Raw genomic sequence first — 20,946 nt, 5'->3', positions numbered from 1 at the left:
AATTTATCAGTTTCACTCATCTATTTTTAGCGCTGCTACATTTTTTCTTCTCTATCTGTGTGTGTATCTCACTTTTAGTGGCTGCTTGTTTTTTATATTGGATTAGTTTTCACTTGGTACAGCGCGGTATTTTCTGTTGACATATCTCAACCTGGTTGAGAAACCTTCTGCATTGGATTGGATCGCCCTCAAAGCGCTGGAGAAGTGGAGCGGAACCAGACATACCTCTTAAAGAGGTAATACTCGAGGTTTCTGCACAGAGACTGGAGCAGCAGCAGGATCGGCCTGCAACATAGGTTGTGCCGGGGCGGCCACAGTGGGGGATTCCAGGTGAGCCGTGCAACTCAGGAGCGTTTGTAATGCCATGGCAAACTGATCCATGCGGTGATCCAGTTCATCCAATCTGGAAAAAATATTACCGACAAGTGGATTGACTGCATCTTCTGAATTTATGGCCTTCGCCTACTGTCAGAAACCATGAAATCAGGCCGAGACAGAAGTACAGTTAAATCACACTTGTTTAATAATTAAAGTAAAAAGAACAAACGTAGTTAAAACATAGCCAAAGTTCAGTAACTTTGGTTAGTCATGGTTCGGTTAGTCAGACAAGCCAAACGTCAGGGATCAATGTAGTGGAACAGCAAGCAGGATCTGGAGCCAGAAGGGATGTCAACAAAGCAAGTCTTGAACAGGAGCGCAGGAGATAATTTCTGTGATGTTGACCAAGGCAAAGGCAGAGCTCCTCTGGACTGGACGGCTTAAGTAGGCAGGACTGACGAACAGGATATCATCAACAGCTGAGTAACTATGGAGAAATGGGACCTGGCAATTAGCCGACAGCTGAGCGGCCAGCTCAGAGAAGGAAGGGCTGAGCCCAGCCCAGACACATCTATACCAATAAACATTGGCGCCCTATCTAGCTGTACTTTTTAACCATGCAACCTCCCTAGGAGTCTTCCCAAATGCAATGCTCCATGCCATTATAGCCACTATTCCAAAAACAGAAAAACAACCCACATTGCTGGACAACTATAGACCTACTTAATTTTTAAATTTGAATATTAATAATTAATAATTTATGCCAAAATGCTAGCAGAGAGACTACTGACCATTCTTACTACCCTTATAAGACCAGGTAGGGTTTGTGAAGGGAAGATTAGACATAACTACAGTAGGAGGCTCCTACGTTTGATAAAGCATGTTGGGCTCACAAGAGAGTCTACTCCTGACTGTGGATGCAGAAAAGGCATTCAGTAAGGTACACGGGCTCCTTATGTGCCAGATCCTAGAAAAATGTCCCATATCTGAGAAAATCCTTTTAGCTATATTGTCACAATAATGAAATCCCTCAGTCAGGGTAAGTGGTAATGAAATGCTTTCTAAAAAGCTTAAAATTACTAATGGTACTAGACATCGGTGCCTGCTATCACCACTAGTATTTAAAATCAGAACAGATTCAAATATTAGAAGTGTCACAATGGGAGAATGAGAACATAAATTTGCAGACTACAAAGTCTACATGGTTACTAACCCCCCTACATTCCTTATGAAATTGCTCTTATTATAGTAACTTCTCATACTATAAAGTTAATGAAATACAATCCAAAATCCCGAGATTACACATTCCTTCCAACAAAAACATTCACAATCTCACCTTCTTTACTCATAGGAAACCTGAGAAAAAAAATATATATATATGTGCATACATTAAGGGCATTTTCTGCACACACAGCACACTGCACAGAAAGGTGGGTTCGGACAGATTGCGGCAGGAGGGTCTTAAAGGGGCATGGTTAAATAAACAGACACATTTTTTAATGATAATTTTCCATGACATGCTTTTCAGCCTACCTTAAAGAAGACCTTCACACATTGGTCAGAAATATTGATCATTGGCTGGCTCTAAAACCAACCTTCCCCCCAGCATTAGTTGCCAGTGGCTGGCTGTAAAAATACCTAAGCATTGATGGTCTGTAGCTGGATATCAATCAATGTAGATCAAGGTAAATAATGGTAATCCCCTACTATTGAGAAAACATGGTCTATCATAGGAAAGTAGCAACAATTCTATGGAAATGCAAAAGCCTTTCTTTTAGCCTTTGAAGGTAGAGCAAAGACAACCTCCTTTAGCCTACCCACTATCCAAGCCACTATCAAGCCACTTTGTGAAGCAATACTGTATATACTATGAATCTTGAAATATATGGTCATTTAGAAAATACCAAATACAATTTCATTATTTTCCAAAATCCATATCATGATCAAACGGGAGCAATAAACTAGCAGGTTGTTTTCTGTTACGCAGTGGAAGCAGGTGGTACAGACAGAGATTTCACACTGTTTAACCATTATGAGCTTTGCCTATACATCCACAGATGGTATTATACCCTATATAGACTGTCTAAATACTCTTATTCCATCTCACTACTATGCTGGCAAAAATGTGGAGCTATGGGGTCCCTGATTCATACCCTATAGTACCTTAAATATCTGAGTTCTCTGTGGGGACTGATGTTTAATTTCAGAAATATCTGGTCACCCAATATCCCCTGCAGTTTAACTTTCCCTAATGCATATAGGTATCAAAGCGTTCAACAAAGACAAAAGAGCAATTATTATTCAAACTGTATTATCTGTCAATCTTAACATTACTAGTTGCTGCAAGTCTCCCATACCTCCTGGCATTAGAAAAATCATTGACAGTCTCAACATCCATTGTACAATGGAAAAAAAATTATGGCATTGAAGAACAGCTCTTCTGCTAAATTCCATAAATGTTGGAATGCATGACTGCATCCAACATCCCTAAGCTCATTGGATTGGTCAGCTCGTTGTTTATTGTTTCATTCTTGCTGTTTTCTTGCTGTGTTTTACTCTCCTTTTAAATGCATACCAAACCAGTATTGTGTTTCGTTGATACAACATTGGGATGCAAAAGGATCGCTACATATCAAAACATCAAAGAATGTCATGATGGATTGAGATGCATGATGTAGTTTATACTGTACACTTTCTGATAAGCTGACACCAACTAGTAAAATTGCAACTTTTGTGTTGTTCAGTTTTATCTGATAAAACAAATGAAACATAAAAAAGGTTTTTAAAGCCTAAAATTTTGAGATGACCACAGAACAGCAAGATAGGGGAAATGTTCCAGCGAGGACACTTGTTCTTTATAAAAGAAGATTTAATTTTGTAGTGATCTCCTTTTATCTTCTGTTGTGTGTACAGGATAAAAAGTAATGGAAATCTCCCAGATTAAATACAGATGGCAAAAAAACTGGTGGGGTTTAACCACCTTCTACTATACAGTATCTAAAATGACGGGAAAAAAAGTTTTGGCTTTAGATATACTTTAAATCATGTTCATAACCATTTTTATAAGCATGGTGTGTTATTTTCTTGAATGGAGAGACTGGCAATAAAACTTGTGCTCTGTATGTAAGGCAACCTGAAACTTGTTTTATATGCAAAAAGAACCAGTTTCATAAACTATTTGCAAATGTACTACAGCTGTAAAGAATAACAGAGATCCAGAGAAGATAAAAATTGATTCAAGACATCCAGGTTTTATGACCCACAAATGCTAAATTAGATGCAAATTAGAATCTGAACAAAAAGCTTTACGCATATTAAAGAGAGGAAAACTATGTTTCAGGAGTAATAAGGTCCAAACAAAAGCTGCCCATTTTCTCAAGCCACCTCCATTTTTATGTTTTACTTGCAATTTACAGTTTATTTGTCCAGCAAATCTAAACAATATTAAATAAAAAAGCTTGCTCTGCTATAACTATTTAACAATAAATGTAAATGACAAGCAAATCTCTTCATTTAACCACTTCAGCTCCCAAAGGTTTACCCCCCTTTATGACCAGGTCATTTTTTTGATACGAAACTGGACTGATAGCTGCGCGGTCATGCGACGCTGTACCCATATAAAATTGATGTCCCTTTTTCCCACAAATAGAGCTTTCATTTGGTGGTATTTGATCACCTCTGCGGTTTTTACTTTTTGCGCGATAAACAAAAAAGACAACACTTTTTACATTCTGCTATAAAACACACACAATAAAAAAAATTGAAAAAATAGGATTTTTAAAACAACTTACCTGTAAAATCCTTTTCTTGGAGTACATCATAGGACACAGAGCCTCAAGTAATTACTTGGTGGGTTATGGGCCTACCTTCAGGTGTTGACACTGGTATAACCAATATAGGAAGTTGACTCCCCTATATAACCCCTCCTCCTTCCAGGAGTCCTCAGTTTTTGTAGCCAAGCAATATAAGCAATATGCTCTCACCACAGAGGGGCAGGAGCTCTGTGTCCTATGATGTACTCCAAGAAAAGGATTTTACAGGTAAGCTGTTTTAAAAATCCTATTTTCTTTATCATACATCATAGGACACAGAGCCTCAAATAATTACTTGGTGGGATGTCCCATAGCAATGCTACTTGAGGGGAGGGAGACACAGCCCGTCGGGCACCCCCAAACCTTGAGGAATTATACTGCTGCTTGCAGCACACTGCGCCCGAAGGTGATATCCTCATTCCATTTTACATCTACTTGATAACATTTTGTAAATGTGTGCACTGAAGACCAAGTCACAGCCTTGCAGATCTGAGACATGGAGGCCTGGTGACGCACTGCCCAAGAAGCACCAACCGCTCTGGTAGAGTGCGCCTTAACTTGAAAAGGGGAATCTTTCCCTTTAAATCATAAGTTCAAATTATAACTTGCTGAATCCACTTAGCCACAGTGGATTTTGACGCTGCCTGTCCTTTTTTAGGACCCTCTGGCAGAATAAATAAGACATCAGTCTTACAAATCTGAGCAGTTTTCTTTAAATAGATCTTTACTGCTCTCACCACATCAAGACAATGTAGTGACTTTTCTTCCTTGGAACATGGTTTTGGAAAAAACGATGGCAGGACAATATCTTCATTCAGATGAAAGCCTGAAACCACTTTTGGAAAAAGCCTTGACGAAGGCTTAACACCACTCTGTCCTCATAAATAATCAAATATGGCTCTTTACAGGAAAGAGCAGTCAATTCTGAAACCCTCCTTGCTGAGGATATAGCAACCAAAAATATTAGCTTCCTAGTCAGAAGGACTAAGGGAACATGCTGTAATGGTTCGAATGGCGGTTTTTGTAACACTGACAAAACTAAATTCAAGTCCCAAGGGCTTAAGGGTGATTTAACTGGCGGATTAATCCGCATCACTCCTTGCATGAAACCCCGGACTAAAGAATGCGTAGCAAGTGGTCTTTGAAATCAAATTGATAAGGCTGAGACTTGGCCCTTAATAGTACTCAGGGCCAACTTCATCTCTACGCCTACTTGTAGAAAGGCAAGAATTCTGCCTCTAATATATCTCCGAGGGTGCCAATCCTTGGATTCACACCAGGAAACATAAGCGTTCCAGACTCTATAATATATAGCTCTAGAAGCTGGCTTCCAAGCATTAATTAAAGTAGAAATAATTGCCCTGGAAAGCCCACGTCTTTTCAGAATGTGGGTCTCAATAGCCAGGCCATTAAATTTAGCCTTCGTAAAGTAGGATGGAATATCAGCCCCTGTGAGAGCAGGTCTGGCCTTAGTGGAAGGGACCACAGATCCTCCACTGCCATCTTTACGACCTCTGCATACCATGATCTTCTGGGCCATGCTGGTGCTGCCAGAATTACTGGTTTTCTTTCCAGCTTGATCCTGCAAAGAAGTTGAGGCAGATGAATAGGGGGAAATGCATAGATCAGTAAAAGCTGATCCCCCAGTATCACCAACGCATCTGTTCTGCATGCGAATGGATCCTTTGTTGTGGACACATAGTTGACTAACTTTAACTACATCCGGCGTCCCCCATCCTTGACAAACAGCCCGAAACATGTCGGGGTGAATAGACCATTCCCCTGGGAATAATCTGCTGGCAGCACATGTAGTGTGCGTGCAAATTCTCTATTCCCGGAATGAAGACTGCCGATTAGCACGGAATATTTCTTTCTGCCCAAGTTAGAATATGGTTCACTTCTCGTTGCACTGAGAGATTCTTGGTGCCCCGTTTGGTGATTGATATAGGCCACAGCCGTGGCATAGACGGATTGGATCCTGTTGGGACAATCCCTTAACCTGGAAGTCCAGGCTTTTAGAGCCAGACGCACTGCCCGAATCTCTAGGATGTTGATGGGCAAGGCTCTTTCGGTTCTTGAACTGTAACTGGACAGTTGTCTTCTCTGTCATTACCACTTTCCAGATAAGTGGTCTGAAGGATTTACCCTTTAGGACATTCTTTAGTAACCACCAATTGAGGCTTTGGGACAGCCTTGGGGACAGCCGCAAAGGCAAGTCCAAAGCTTGGATCGTTTTGTTCCAAGCAAATAGAATACTGTTTTGCAACAGTCTCGAATGGAACTGGGCAAAGGGAACTGCTTCGAATGAAGCCACAATCCTTTCTAACAACCTCATTCAAAGGCAAATGGAGGGACCTCCTTTTGACCTGACCATCCGCACCAACTCTTTTATGGAGTTGTGTTTTTTTTTTTTTCTGGGCAAGAAGACCCTTTTTCTGGGCTGTATCTATGATCAGACCCAAACACTGCAGCCCTCTTTTAGCGATTTTAATGGGTAACCCTTCATCCTCTACCCACTGTTCCCTTAATAAGGGATCTCAGGTTGGGGAGGGGGATCTAACACACTTCCCATCCTTGGATAGCGGATGAGATTAAAGTCGCTAATTTTCCTTCTAGGCCCTGCAGGGCGGAGGAAAAATGCATTTGCAATCATGTATACAGGGGCTGAATATTTTCTCCTCTAAGCTCAGTTTCCACAATTGCAACCCCAAAGTTGCGTGATTTTACCGTGATCTTTTGCCGCCGAGAATACGTTGGGGTGCGATTTTGATGCGACAGGAAACAATGCCTGTGTATTCTAGAGGTCTATGGATCTCAAGTCGCATCAAAGTGGTACCAAAGTAGTGCAGGGACTACCTTGAAGTCACACAGATCTGAACAGTACTCCTTGGAAATCATGCCCTAGAGTCTGACGGTGGAGGCCGTCACCGCTGCCTAGAGGCAGCTGCCCCTGCACAGGGGAAGGAATCCGTTTAAGTAACTTGTCCAAGGTCACAAGGAGCCAACATGAGGACGAGGTCCCACGTCTTTCAGGAAGCCTCCCATGGCTACGCTGGCCGTCAGAGTAGTTAACCTGTGAGGAGTGGCTCCTTCACTTAGTGAACGCCGACATGTGGATCTGAACCCATGTCTGTCATGAAGTCTCCCATGGCTGTACTGGCCGTCAGAGGACTTAACCTGTGAGCTGTTGTGGCTTTACTTTAAATAAAAGGACATTTATACCTTCTTTTGGACAAAAGAGCTTTACTGCTAGAAATCATTTGGATGTATTTCACCAAACCTTCCCCAATGAAAAGGGAAACTAGTCAGACACCCTTTTTTGCAACATGCTTCGGCTGACCAACCCTTTTAACCACAGGGTCCTAAGCATGTGTTTTAGCACAAGCGCAAGGCGAGGCATCTATGGCAAAACATGGCACCATTGCAATTATGCATCTTTATTGATGCTGGAAATCGCAGCGTCTACTGCTGGTACTTTCCAACCTTTGTGAATTTTTCCTCCATGATAGAGAACTGAGAAACTCTTTGGAGGGAAGAAATGCTTATCCAGATGATCCCATTCAGCATAAATAAGCGCTGTAAAAGGTTTTTTTTTTTTTTTAAACAAAGAAGGGACCTGGACTTTCAGCTTATTCTGTTAGGAGTAGTATAAAAAGTGGAATGAACTATCTCTGTAAGAGTTTGTACCATCAATCTGTCAGATTGTGAGGTTGCATAAGGTTCATCAACTGTTGTTTCCTCCGCAGAGGAAAATTTGGCTTGTTTTTCCCCGTGATCACCTGAGGATAACACCTCATCCTGTGCCCACTGTTCCCTTGGAAAAAGGGGTTTGAGGTGGGGAAGGGGGATCTAGCATGCTTCCTTTCCTCTTGGATGGAGAATGCGATTAAAGCCGCTAATCTTCCTTCTAAGCCCAACAGGGCAGAGGAGAATGCATCTTCAGTCACATACACAGGGGCTGAAGTGTGAGAAGCAGTTGCACCACCAATTGCTTCTAATGACTGACCCTGGCTTGCCATGAGAGGATGACAGTGTGGAGGCATGACTGGAGTTCCCAGCGCCTGGGGGTGGAATCCTTGGTACCTTTGTGGTACACTGGAAATCAAATGTGCTAAGCACAACAGCAGAGGCACTTTAACAAATTATGGTTTTTGCTTAACAATAGTTTTAGCAAAAGAAAACAATGTCACCATAAGGATCAGCCTTTGATGCTGAGTACCATAATATTTCCTGTGCTGGAAATGCCTGTGTACACACCTTTACATGCCCAGCGCTCCTGTGTCTTAGGGTGACAGACTCCTGTCTTCAGCATATGAACTGAGAGCGTCTGTGTTAAGCCTCAGGTGAGAACCTGATTACACATAAGTGTCAGCTGTTACCGCACCTCTCCAGCAGGAGAGGGGAGGGGGAGGGGAATTTTTATAAGCAGTGTTTGTTACACTCCTAGTTTTAAAGGAAGACTTCACTTTATAGAAAAAATGCAAATGGCTGGTTTTGTATGTTCATAAACTACTGCTGTAACACCTTTAGATACCACAGAAGAGGAAAACACCATCTGTTCAATTAAGAACTCCCCTCTGGCTGCAGGGACCACACCCGCTGCTATAGCCAGGCACAGAGCTGCTGAAAAAGGCATCGTACTAGGTAAGTGTAATATACTCCCTCTAGAGGAGACATTTTAAGGCATACAGTTATACATTATATATATGTATTTTTGGAGAGGAAGGCATAGGTGGACTTTTCACAGTTCCTAGGCTTCTCCCCTTACCTTATCCTCGTTGCAGGATACTGCTGACTTAACAGACAGATCCAACTTTCATCCATCACGGCGGGCAGCGTAGTTAAACCTTCAAAGACTGTGGCCCTTTTTAATAGGGGTTCCACTCCTTTGGACCTGTATAGCACCCCTCAGGAACAACTTTAGGTAATATGAAAAACCAAAAAGAGTCCTGGTTCCTAGGGTCCAGCTCTCAAAGAGAAGCTTACAGGCAAAACCTTGTTCTTCAATGTGAGGCCCAGGTACCATCCTATGGCCTCAGTGGCGAGGATGGATCCAGTTATGAAGGTTTTTTTAAATCCAGCATGGATCCCTCCCTGGAGCTCCTCAGAGCACATCTTTACTCGTGACCAACACCTTAGACACTGGCGAAAAAACTGAGGACTCCTGGAAGGAGGAGGGGTTATATAGGGGAGTCAGCTTCCTGTATTGGTTATACCTGTGTCAACACCTGAAGGTAGGCTCATAACCCACCAAGTAATTACTTGAGGCTCTGTGTCCTATGATGTACTCCAAGAAAAGGATTTTACAGGTAAGTTGTTTTAAAAATCCTATTTTTTCAATTTTTTTTTATTGTGTGTGTTTTATAGTAGAATGTAAAAAGTGTTGTCTTGTTTTCTGCTACATATTTTTGGTAAAAAAAATCCCAATACGCATATATTGATTGGTTTGCGCAAAAGTTATAGCGTCTAATATCTTTTAAAGTAATTTTTGTTTATTTATTTTTACTAGTAATGATGGCAATCAGCGACTTATAGCGGGACTGCAACATTGTGGCGGACAAATCGGACACTAAGTGACACATTTTGGGGACCATTAACACCAATACAGTGATTGGTGCTAAAAAAAATGCACTGTCACTGTACTGACACTGGCAGGGAAGCGGTTATCATCAGGGGCAATCAAAGGGTTAAATGTGTCCCTAGGGAGTGCTTTCTAACTGGGGGGGTGCTTTAACTGTGTGAAGAGAGAGATCCGTGTTCCTGCTTAGCAGAAAAGCAGTCTGCCTTGTTTTCATAGGCAGGCCGCCGTTATGCCTCTCTCATGAATGATGGGAGGGTCCCGGTGGAAATCAGGTACGCAGGACCCGCAGATTGGTTCCCGCTGTGTCCAATTACAGCATGAACTGGACTCCGACAGTATATGTATGTGGGTCAGTCGGCAAGTGGTTAAAGATAAGTACACATGATTTACTATGTAGTTGGTATTGTTAAAGAGTTGTAGTTAAAATGCTTTGTTATCCCATCACTGAATAGTGTACAGCACAACATCATTATAAATAAAGTTAATTCATAATTGCATTGCTATGGTTAATTGAAATCAACAAAATAAAATGTAATAGATACCTGTGAGGCATGCGTGCATAGTTCAGTTGAGATGTCGACTCCAGTGTTACCCATTCCAACAATTAATACTCTTTTGCCATCAAAACCAACTGGCCTTTTGTACTCTCTGGAATGTAAGACTTTTCCCTTGAAATTTTGAATACCTTATGAAAACAAAGCAAATAATTCCAGAATAGAGTAGGTTGAGGTTACTAATATAGACACCAAACAGATTATTTATCCCAAACTGTACTTCTCTCTCTATGTTTCTCACATGCCTAAAATGTTGTTTTTATTTTAAAATCTTAAAATTAGTTTAAAATTTTGGCTCAGTTTAAACATTGTGAAAAACTTTTTATGGAAAATCAAGCAAAAGTGGATAAACATTGTTTATATTTCAGTTGAATAATCCATTCAGTCAACTTTGGATTCAAGTACAAATGGCATGGAAAGAACTGCTGTTTGAGGCATAATTCTCACAATCTTGCTTCACAAAGAGAATGTTTGCTTATGCTTGTACTTTTGTGGTCAACTCTGATATAGAGTAGAGTTTTGCTAGTGTTTGTTTTTTTTTTGTTTTTTATTTGCTGTTTTCACCATTGCTTTTTTACTTATTATTTTAGAATTTTGTGACAAATTACAGTGATATGCACCTTCTGCTCTGTGTTCAGTAGTGAATGCACAGTCTTTATCTCTGTGCCTACAACTTGATACAGTACTTGATGCTCTGTGTCCACCACATGTCCACTTAGTTCCACTCTTGCGCTCAACTTAGCAAGTGGTTTGAAACCAGCTTTTCCTCCCTCACTCCAGCTATTGCACAACACTTGCCTCCAGAAAAACTGAGTGCATTTGCCTTCACATTGCCACCTCTTTCATCCACCACATCTATAAGAATGAGCCACAAGTCAAGAGCATTTACACCTCTGTGTTGTTAGCCATGCTTTTCTTTCTCTTAAAAAGACCTTTGTGGTCTCTTGGCAACTTTGAAATGACCACAAAACTGACACCACATGTGTTAAAACATTACAACATTCTCGCTTAGCTTTGCAACTGATCACATATTTTATTTACGTATATTTAAAATTACTTATTTTCTCCACCACTTCCAAAAGGACACAGGTTTAGTAAATGGGCTACACAGCCAAATTGTGTGTGATAGCAGTATTAACTCTGTTTAGTAACAATAAACCACAACAATTTAATGCTGACATTGCATTAAAAAAAGAAAGATCCACTTACTTGCTTATTTACACCTACACCATTCTTCTCTGAGATCACAAGGAATGCTGGAAAGCCCACAGCTCACTGCAGCTCAGTGCAGGAGTATCTTCCTGCAAGATTTGGACTACCCAATGATTATTGAGCGCAATCACCTTATTACCCAGAACTCTCTTCTCCTCTTCATAATGTTGTCCCCTTACAGGGGTTTCTTAGTGTTCCTCCTCCAGAAAAAAGAAACCTTCACACTGGTCCTCTGACTGGATCTTGCAATGCTGCAGCTCTGCCCTCAATCCTTGGGCCCTTGACTGTATCCTCAGACAGCCTCAGATAGGAGTTCAAAGCTTCCTATCAACCAGTGTTAATTTCGTTGACGAAAATATTTTAATTGACTAAATTAACTTTATATTAATTTTAGTCGACTAAAATACGACTAAAACAATTCAGATGACTAAAATATGACTAAAATGGCAGTGATATGCACCTTCTGCTCTGTGCCTACAACTTGATAGAGTACTTGATGCTCTTTGTCCACCACATGTCCACTTAGTTCCATTCTTGCGCTCAACAAAGCAAGTGGTTTGAAACCAGCTTTTCCTCCCTCATTCCAGCTATTGCACAACACTTGCCTCCAGAAAAACTGAGTGCATTTGCCTTCACATTGCCACCTCTTTCAGCCACCACATCTATAAGAATGAGCAACACGTCAAAAGCATTTACACCTCTGTGTTGTTAGCCATGCTTGGGCCCTTGACTGTATCCTCAGACAGCCTCAGATAGGAGTTTAAAGCTTCCTATCAACCAGTGTTAATTTCGTTGACTAAAATATTTTCATTGACTAAATTAACACTATTTTAGTCGACTAAAATATGACTAAAACAATTCAGATGACTAAAAAACGACTAAAATGGCATTTTAGTCAAAAGACTATGACTAAAACTAAACGAGATTTTCCTTTAAAATTAACACTGCCTACCACATACGACTAAGTAGGGGGCATCTACTAAGCTGCTCAAAGAAAAAAAATAAGGAAAAAGGCTTTTCTTTTTTCTTAATATTTAATGTTGGTAATATATTTAGGTAATATGTGCAAAGGCCTTACAGCAATAGAGTTTACAGTTTTTAGTTTTTTTATATTTTAAAGTTGCACTTCTGTTTGTCAAAAAGCAACATTTTTGCTTGTTTATGAAACTTTAAAAAAAAAAAAAAAGACGTTATAGATCACAATGGCTAAATCTGTGTTTGTAGTGCATGTGTAAACCCCAATACCATAAATAACATGTTATTAGATTTTTACTCTAGGAGTATATCAATTCTAGAGAAATACTTAAATAAAGCATTAATATTTAACTACGCCCATTAGATTTTAGTTGACTAAAAAGTACTGGAGATTTTAGTCAACTAAAATACAACTAAAACTAAAACAATTCAGATGACAAAAATACAACTAAAACTAAAATGGCATTTTAGTCAAAAGACTATGACTACAACTAAATCGAAATGTGACATCAAAATGAACATTGCTATCAACATCAAATAAACAGTATCCCCACATCCTGTAAATAAAAAACAAAAGCCGTCTTTTTTAAAGGAAAGCTTTGTAGAAAAAAAAAATGACAGGACAGCGGCTGAAAGTAACCACAACATAAAATTAAAGACAAAAAGTCCCCAATAATAACAATAAAAATAGCAAAAAGGGCAGTAAAGAGGCTGATTGTCTAAAGAGTTAACAATCAGAATTAAAGTACAGTTTCCTAGCTGACACAAATCTCTCCCTAAGCAGTTTATCAGCTTTCCCTAATAGCTGTCCCTATCCATACACTATGACTGCCATGTGAACCCCCCCCCCCATCCTTTTATAGGCCATGCAGTAAATTATGATTTGAAAAAAGTCCACAGAATCGCCTTTAACCCATGGTAGTGACAAAGGAAAACCTTATCCCTAATTCGATGCTGCTCAGGATATGTACAATAAAGGGTAACTCCACTTTAGTGGGGAAAAAAATAGCAAATAAATAAAAAATAATATAGCGCATATAATTGCCACACTAATCATATTGTAATTGAATGTTATTAAAAATTACCTTTCCTTTTCAATCTGCAGTCACTGTAATTTTCTGAGAATACATTGTAATATGGCTACCTGGAGGTGTTCTGTACACAGAGTGTGTACTGACCACTCCCCAGCAACATAATTTCCTGCTTGTGTGATTGGCTCACCAATTTTCCCAGAAATATGCACTAAGATACAAGTCAGATTTCAGGCATCCCCTGCAACAAAAATTTTATTTTTGGAGAGATCCTTTCAATAGGAACCCGTCTAAAGGGATGAAGGCCCAGCAGATTTCCTGCCACACCTGACAGTTAATTATGAAACCACTCCCATTAGACCCACTCAGAACAGAGGCAGAGATGCACACATGGATTTCTTCAGAATAACAAAAGGTAGGAATCTGCAACAAATTTTGTTATACTCCTTGCAATGTACATAGATCACCCAGAGGGGAATGTTTTTTTCTCAACAAAAGTGGAGTTACACTTTAAGTTCATTACATTGACATGTGAAGATGTATCCTGTAATATCCTTATAAACATTACCTGGGAGATTGTCTATTGGTATCTCAGCATCTACATGTTGACCAGTGCAGACTAAAACTGCATCAAAGATAGCAGTCTTTTTTTTACCATCACTTTCTGTAGTAATATTCCACTGACCATTTACAGGAAAGTCAGGATGTTTCTCAACTCGGCACACTTTTGTCTACATGCAAAACACAAAAATATGTCTTTAATATCTAGTAGATGTTAAACATGAATAATAGCTGGTTTAGATGAAGCACAGCAAGCAAGATTTATAATTAGCAGAAATGTATAACTGAAAAAGTATGTATCCTAATCCAAATATACAGTATATGTATACATACACATATTTATTGCATATCACCATAGGTGAACATCACTCAGTGCTGAGCCTTCTGGTGCTCCTCAATTCAGGACTGGCTCGGTGTAACAAACCCCACAAGGGCATTTAATCATGTAAGCAACATAACTGCTAATCGTGTAAAGATATATATACTCATCCACTGTGTGGATGAATAAATGTACAGTAGTTTCAGTGCATACAAGACAGACAAGAAAAACATACTTGTTTCCTGAGACCTAAAAATAAAGTTATCAGTAAGTCCCCTTTCACACTGGGGCGGTTTGCAGGCGGTATTGCGCTAAAAATACCGCCTGCAAACCGCCCCTAAACAGCCTCCGCTGTTTGTTCAGTGTGAAAGCCCGAGGGCTTTCAACCTGAAGCGGTGCGCAGGCAGGACGGTGAAAAAAGTCCTGCAAACCGCTTTTTTGGAGCGGTGAAGGAGCGGTGTATTCACCGCTCCTTCACCGCTCCTGCCCATTGAAATCAATGGGACAGCGCGGCTATACCGTGGCAATGCCGCGGCTATAGCCGCGCTGTACGAGGGATTTTAACCCTTTTTCGGCCGCCAGCGGGGGTTAAAACCACACCGCTAGCGGCCGAATACCGCTGCAAGAACGACGGTACAGCAGCGCTAAAAATAGCCGATGGCCTAACTCTTTCTTTTCCTTTAGGCTACTTTCACACTGAGGCGCTTTACAGGCACTACAATGCTAAAAATAGCACCTGCATAGCGCCTGTAAAGAGCCTCACCTGTCTCTCCAGTGTGAAAGCCCGAGTGCTTTTACACTGGAGCGGTGCACTTGCAGGATGGGGGTGGTCAAAAAAGTCCTGCAAGCCGTATCTTTGAAGCACCGTAGGAGCGGTGTATACACTGCTCCTAAAGCGCCCCTGCCCATTGAAAACAATGGAGCAGCGCCGCCAAACTGCCAGCAAAGTGCCACTGCAGCGGCACTTTGCTGGCGGTTTTAACCCTGTTTCGGACGCTAGCGGGGGAAAAACCGCACCGCTAGAGGGCGAATAGCGCTGCTAAAATGACGGTAAAGGAGCGCTAAGAATAGCGCCGCTTTACTGCTGGCGCCTGCCTGCCCCAGTGTGAAAGTAGCCTTATACATGTAGCGCTCACTATTCTGTCTCTTGCTGTTCTCACTTTGTGATAGGCTTGCAAAGGTGGTGTCTGAAACTCACTGATCTATGAATAATTCTCTTCTGTTTATGAATGATTGAAAAATCTCAAATCTGGATGAAATTAAAGCAATACTAAAGCTTCCTTTTTTTTTTTTCTAAAATAACAAACATGGTATACTTACCTGCTCTGTGAAGTGTTTTTTCACAGAGCAGACCCAATCCTCTTCTTTTCGGGTCCCTCATCTGTGCTCCTGGCTCCCCCCCAAGCAGTGCCCCCACAGAAAGCTGCTTGTCCTGGGGGCACCACTTTGTGCTTGCTCCCAAGCCACTGCTCTATGCGTCCATAAGACACTTAGAGCCGTGGCTAGGGCCCGCCCCACTCTCTCCTCATTGGCTCACTGGCTGTGATTGACAGCAGTGGGAGCCAATGGGCTTCCACTGCTGTATCAGCCAAGGCTATCCTGAACATCGCTGGATCGGAGGGGGCTCAAGTAAGAATTGGGGGGTCCGCTGCACACAGAAGGTTTTTTACCTTCATGCATAGAATGCATGAAGGTAAAAAAAACCTTTAGCCTTTAGAACCACTTTAATGTACAAATGGCAAATTTTCTTGTTTTTCCAGTCTATCCTGTGGTCTCATAATCTGTCCTTTTCTTTATTAGATACACACATCTCTGCAATTTTTGTTTTTTTTTTGTTTCTGGATCACTAACTATACAATCAACCTTTGCAATAGGATACTTGGCTATTGAACTAAACATTGTATGTGGGTAAAAGTTTCTGTATTGAAGTACCATATTTGATTTTTTATCTGTAGGCTTGTTGTATAGAGACAAATGTTAATATCCAAGAAGTTGAAACTAAGTGTGCTACATTCCATATTGAGATTTAGTCTTTCAGAACAGCTATTCGGTGTATTGTGAAATTCATATAAGGAAGCCTTGTCACCCACCAACATCACATAAATGTCATCTATAAATCTAAGCTAAAGATGAGACTGCTCATGAAAAATATATAAAGAACAACGTTACCCTTTTCTATCATGCTTATTAGCATAGGGGGGATGACATGGCCTCGCTTAGCTGCTTCACACAATTGCAGGTAAAAATTGTCTCCTGGCATACAATAGTTATTTTCTAAAACTAAACATTACAGTTCTGTGAAAAAAGTATTTGCGCCCTTCCCAATTAAGGTTTTGGAGTGGCCTAGTTAAAGTCCAGACTCAATCCAACTGAGATGCTGTGGCATGACGTTCATGCTCTCAAACCCTCCAATGTGGCTGAATTAAAACAATTCTGCAAAGAAGAGTGGGCCAAAATTGCTCCACAGCAATGTGAAAGACTTATTGCCAATAACCGCAAACGCTTGAATGAAGTTGTTGCTGCCAAGGTTGGCATAACCAGTTATTAGGTTTAGGGGTCAATTACTTTTTCACATTGGGACAGGCAGGTTTGGACAGCTTTTTTCCCTTAGTACATGAAATCATCATTTCAAAACTGCATTTTGTATTTACTCGGGTTGTCTTTGTGTAATATTAAATTTGGTTGATGATCTGAATCATTTAAGTGTGACAAATATGCAAAAAAAAAATCAGGAAAGGGGCAAATACTTTTTCACAGTTCTGTATATGTATATTTTTAATGTGTTAATTTTGGTTACTTTAGAGCAAATTGACCCTTTATCTCCTGATGAAGCAGACTGTTAAATCTGGGAAACACGTTGACCTGAAAATACCTGTCACAACCACTAGGGGAGTGTATAAGTGTTGTAATTGAGGGGGTTTCATCCCATTATTATGATTATGATTATGTATATGTGCTCCAATAAAGTGGGTGATAGAAGTATATGTAATTTGGGGTCTCTCTTATTATTTTGCTCCTGTGTTACCCTATTTTATCTCACTGCTTATTAGATTTTGTATAAATAAAGTCATATTGTTTTTATGGAAATAGAAATGTAGATCTTGTGCTACCTCAAAAGTCCTGGTTCTTACAAATTTTGTCTATAGTAAATTCATTATTAATAGGGATGTGATGCACTTGAGGGAGCCCTTTCAATTAATATATAGGTCTCCCTGGCATATGAATTGGATCCCTTATGGATCTTTGGTAAGTTGTACAGTACCAGGGCAATTGAATGTAGAACATATGCATACTCCTTTAGCTCTTTAGATCTTTTGATCTTTCACTGTATGTACTCAAAAACAGATTTCCTGACAATTGTATAAAGGTGGCTGTGTGTCAGTAAATTGTTTCAATACCCTTTTTCATATTGTTCAGAATCTAATATCACAGCCAAACCACCCTTATTGGCTAAGTTTAATCATGATATCAACTCTTTTGGCTTGACTCCATTTTAGAACAATGGATACAAGACAGACAAGGAGAACATCCTTGTTTCCTAGGACTATAAAAAGGTAAAGGTGACTCTTTCATTTCTTTTGTAAACATCACTATTCTGTCTATTCTGTCTAATCATTTACTATTTAAAATTAAAAAAAAATAATAATCATTTTTAAAGATCCTTGGTACATTTGAAATGCTTTGTACTAAAATCAGAATTTTAAGGTCATTTTAAACAAGACAGATTTAAAAAAAAAGTATACTTTTTGTCTAAGGTAACAATGCTTTTTTAAAACCAGCACTGATCAAAATAGAAAAAAGTGTGCTTTTTAGCTTTGTGAATTTTTTTTTTATATGGCTTGAATAAAAAGTAAAATCATTTTTACAGGACACAATTACTCACTTTAAGACAAGGCCTTTTCTAGCACTTTTTGTTTACATGAAAAAATCTGTATGTATTTTTTGCTAGAAAATTAAGTAGAAGCCCCAAACATTGTATATTTTTTTAAAGCACGGGTCCTAGAGAATAAAATGGTGGATGTTGCAATTTTTTATGCCACACAGTGTTTGCACAGCAGTTTTTCAAACACAATTTTTTGGGAAAAAATATACTTTTTTGAATTTTAATGCACAAAAACACAATATAATAATAAATATTTTCGTAAAATATAAAAGATGTTACGTTGAGTAAAAAGATACTAAACATGTCATGCTTTAAAATTGCGCACGCCCACACAATGGCGCCAAACGGTGTCAATTTTACTATCCAATTAAAAGACTTTACAGGCTACCACTTTAGATTTACACAAATGGTCTGGTGCTAGAATTACTGCCCACAATCTGACATTCAGGGTGATACCTCACATGTGTGGGACGATCGCTGTCTGTGCGCATGTGGGACTGACACATGTGTTCACCTTTGTGCAGGAGCATGAGGACACGGGGGCACTTTACATTTTTTTTAATTCTTTATTACATTTTTTTAATTATTTTTACACTGTCGCTTTAATTTTTTTTTTAATCATCATTTTTTTTTAATCTTTGTAATCCTTTATCTCTTTTTTTCTGTTATCACGTGGAATATAAATATTCCCTGTCATAGCAATAGGTAGTGACAGGTACTCTTTACCGAGATGTCTGGGGCCCATAAAAGCATTTGATCACACCAAGATCGTTGTGATCAAATGCTTTTCCCTATTTAAAAATGACACTGTTTACATCTGGGGAAACCAGAAGTTATGTATACTCATCGCTTTGGGTTTCCTATATCATTGTGGCGATTAAGAGCCATTCTGGTCTCTGATCAACTGGTGGAAGTGCTGGCTGGTCGCTCTGGTCTCCTAGTGGTACAGGAATGCCCGAGAAAACTGTAGAAGGTGGTAGAAGGAGGGACATCCACTCCCACTGCTTATAAAAGCAATCCAGCAGCTAATTAGCCACTAGGATTGCTTTAAAAAGAAAGCCTACCATCGGCTCTAAATACCAGGCATCATCCCAGTATAATCACTCAAACTCCCTTGATGTACCACTACGTGACTGGAGCTGAAGTGGTTACTAAATTTTATATATTTTATATATATATATATATTTTATATATATATATATATATATATATATATATATATATATATATATATATATATATATATATATATATATATACAAATCCATAGAAAAAATGTAAACTTCCTTCTGGTCCATAGGGGGTGTACAGGTGTGAGAGCCAAAATAGTTATGCACCTGGATTTATATTTCTTTTTTTTAACTATATTTTCATTTTAGGATTCTAAAGAAGAGGTAATTGAAAGCATGAAGAAAAACACTAATTGTGCTGTAAATAAATGTTTTTTTTCTAGTGGTGTGTATACTACCATCCCCATTTTATTTGTAATGTGAAGTCCTAAATAAAGCAATTGACATTGGTCAGAAACATACAAGGGATAGATGGAACACCGAAAGCCACTCAGTTTCAAGTATGACAGGAAGGCTTCAACTCCATCCCCTCCAGAACCACACCCTGTAATGCATTTCACCCTCATGGGCTCAATCACAGGGCATGGGTGAAACGCACAGCACAGGAATAACACATTAAAAGACATGGTCCCGGGGGGGCATGGAGCTGAAGTCTTCCTGTCATACTTGAAATTGAGTGGCCTTTGGTGTGCACTTCCATCTATCTCTTCTGAGTTTCTAACACTTAAGCAAGATGAGCCCTGTGAGAGCTGGCCTTGACAAGGATTGAATCACCGGATGGCTGAATCAGAGGAGCCTACATGTTTGATTGGGGTTCAATTGACATTGGTGCAGCAATCCTTTTTTGAAGGGGCTGCCCACAATCAATGTGTCATCATATAAACATATATTTAGTGATACATAGTGGAGACATAATGCCAATATGTGATAAACTGACACAGCTGGAAGAGCGATACTGCACTACATAAGCATACCTCCCAACATTTTGAGATGGGAATGAGGGACACCTACTTGCAAACATATGTAGGCATAGAACACGCCCCCTGACACACCCCCTTAAAGGAGAATTAACCCAACAAAAATGTTAATTAAATCCACAAGGACTTTTTTTGCCACTCCTATTCCTTTATATTGACTTTTAACATTTACAAATGTAGCAATTTTGAATTTAGATGAAAGGTTTAGCACTGGGAAACATTTTTTGAAAGATAAAAAGTGCATTTTATATACAACTATATGGATCAGACCAAAATGAGGGACAAATGAGAGGGACAGAGGGACATTGCTCCAATTTAATGACAGTCCCTCCAAATCAGGGACAGTTGGGAGCTATGACGTAAGTGAAATTGAAAAATGTCTGTGCTTAAATGTAACCATTTCCCAACTGGGCAATAGCAAAATGACAGCCGGGTGGTGGCTTTCCCGATCTAACTGGAAATCATATGACATCCTTCAGAACAAGCCACTCTTGTGCGTCCTTGGGGGTGCGCAGCGCAGCGACCAGTTGTGCGGTGTGTCGCTCAGATGCATCTTCGATTATGGTAAAGAGCCTATGACATAGGCTCTTTACCATGTGATAAGCTGTGTCCAATCACAGATGATCACAGTGTAAATAGGAAATGCCAGTTAT

The 20,946-nt window shown here is 39.8% G+C and overlaps 1 protein-coding gene across 2 annotated transcripts in view; it reads right to left on the bottom strand.

Moving 5' to 3' along the window:
- Nucleotides 1-20,946, bottom strand: part of LOC141103544 (dimethylaniline monooxygenase [N-oxide-forming] 2-like) — a 108,494-nt gene that overhangs the window by 48,849 nt on the left and 38,699 nt on the right. For both annotated transcript variants that reach the window (XM_073593241.1, XM_073593240.1), the window contains 2 exons: nt 14,052-14,214; nt 10,254-10,396 (listed from right to left, as the gene is read on the bottom strand). In XM_073593241.1, the coding sequence (XP_073449342.1) occupies nt 10,254-10,396; nt 14,052-14,214 (306 nt within the window). The remainder of the gene's footprint in view (nt 1-10,253; nt 10,397-14,051; nt 14,215-20,946) is intronic.

The sequence above is a fragment of the Aquarana catesbeiana genome, linkage group LG07 (assembly GCF_042186555.1).
Source record: "Aquarana catesbeiana isolate 2022-GZ linkage group LG07, ASM4218655v1, whole genome shotgun sequence".
In the NCBI taxonomy this organism is placed as follows: domain Eukaryota; kingdom Metazoa; phylum Chordata; class Amphibia; order Anura; family Ranidae; genus Aquarana; species Aquarana catesbeiana.
The sequence above is the reverse complement of the archived record's forward strand: the minus strand, read 5'-3'. Positions and strand labels throughout refer to the sequence as shown.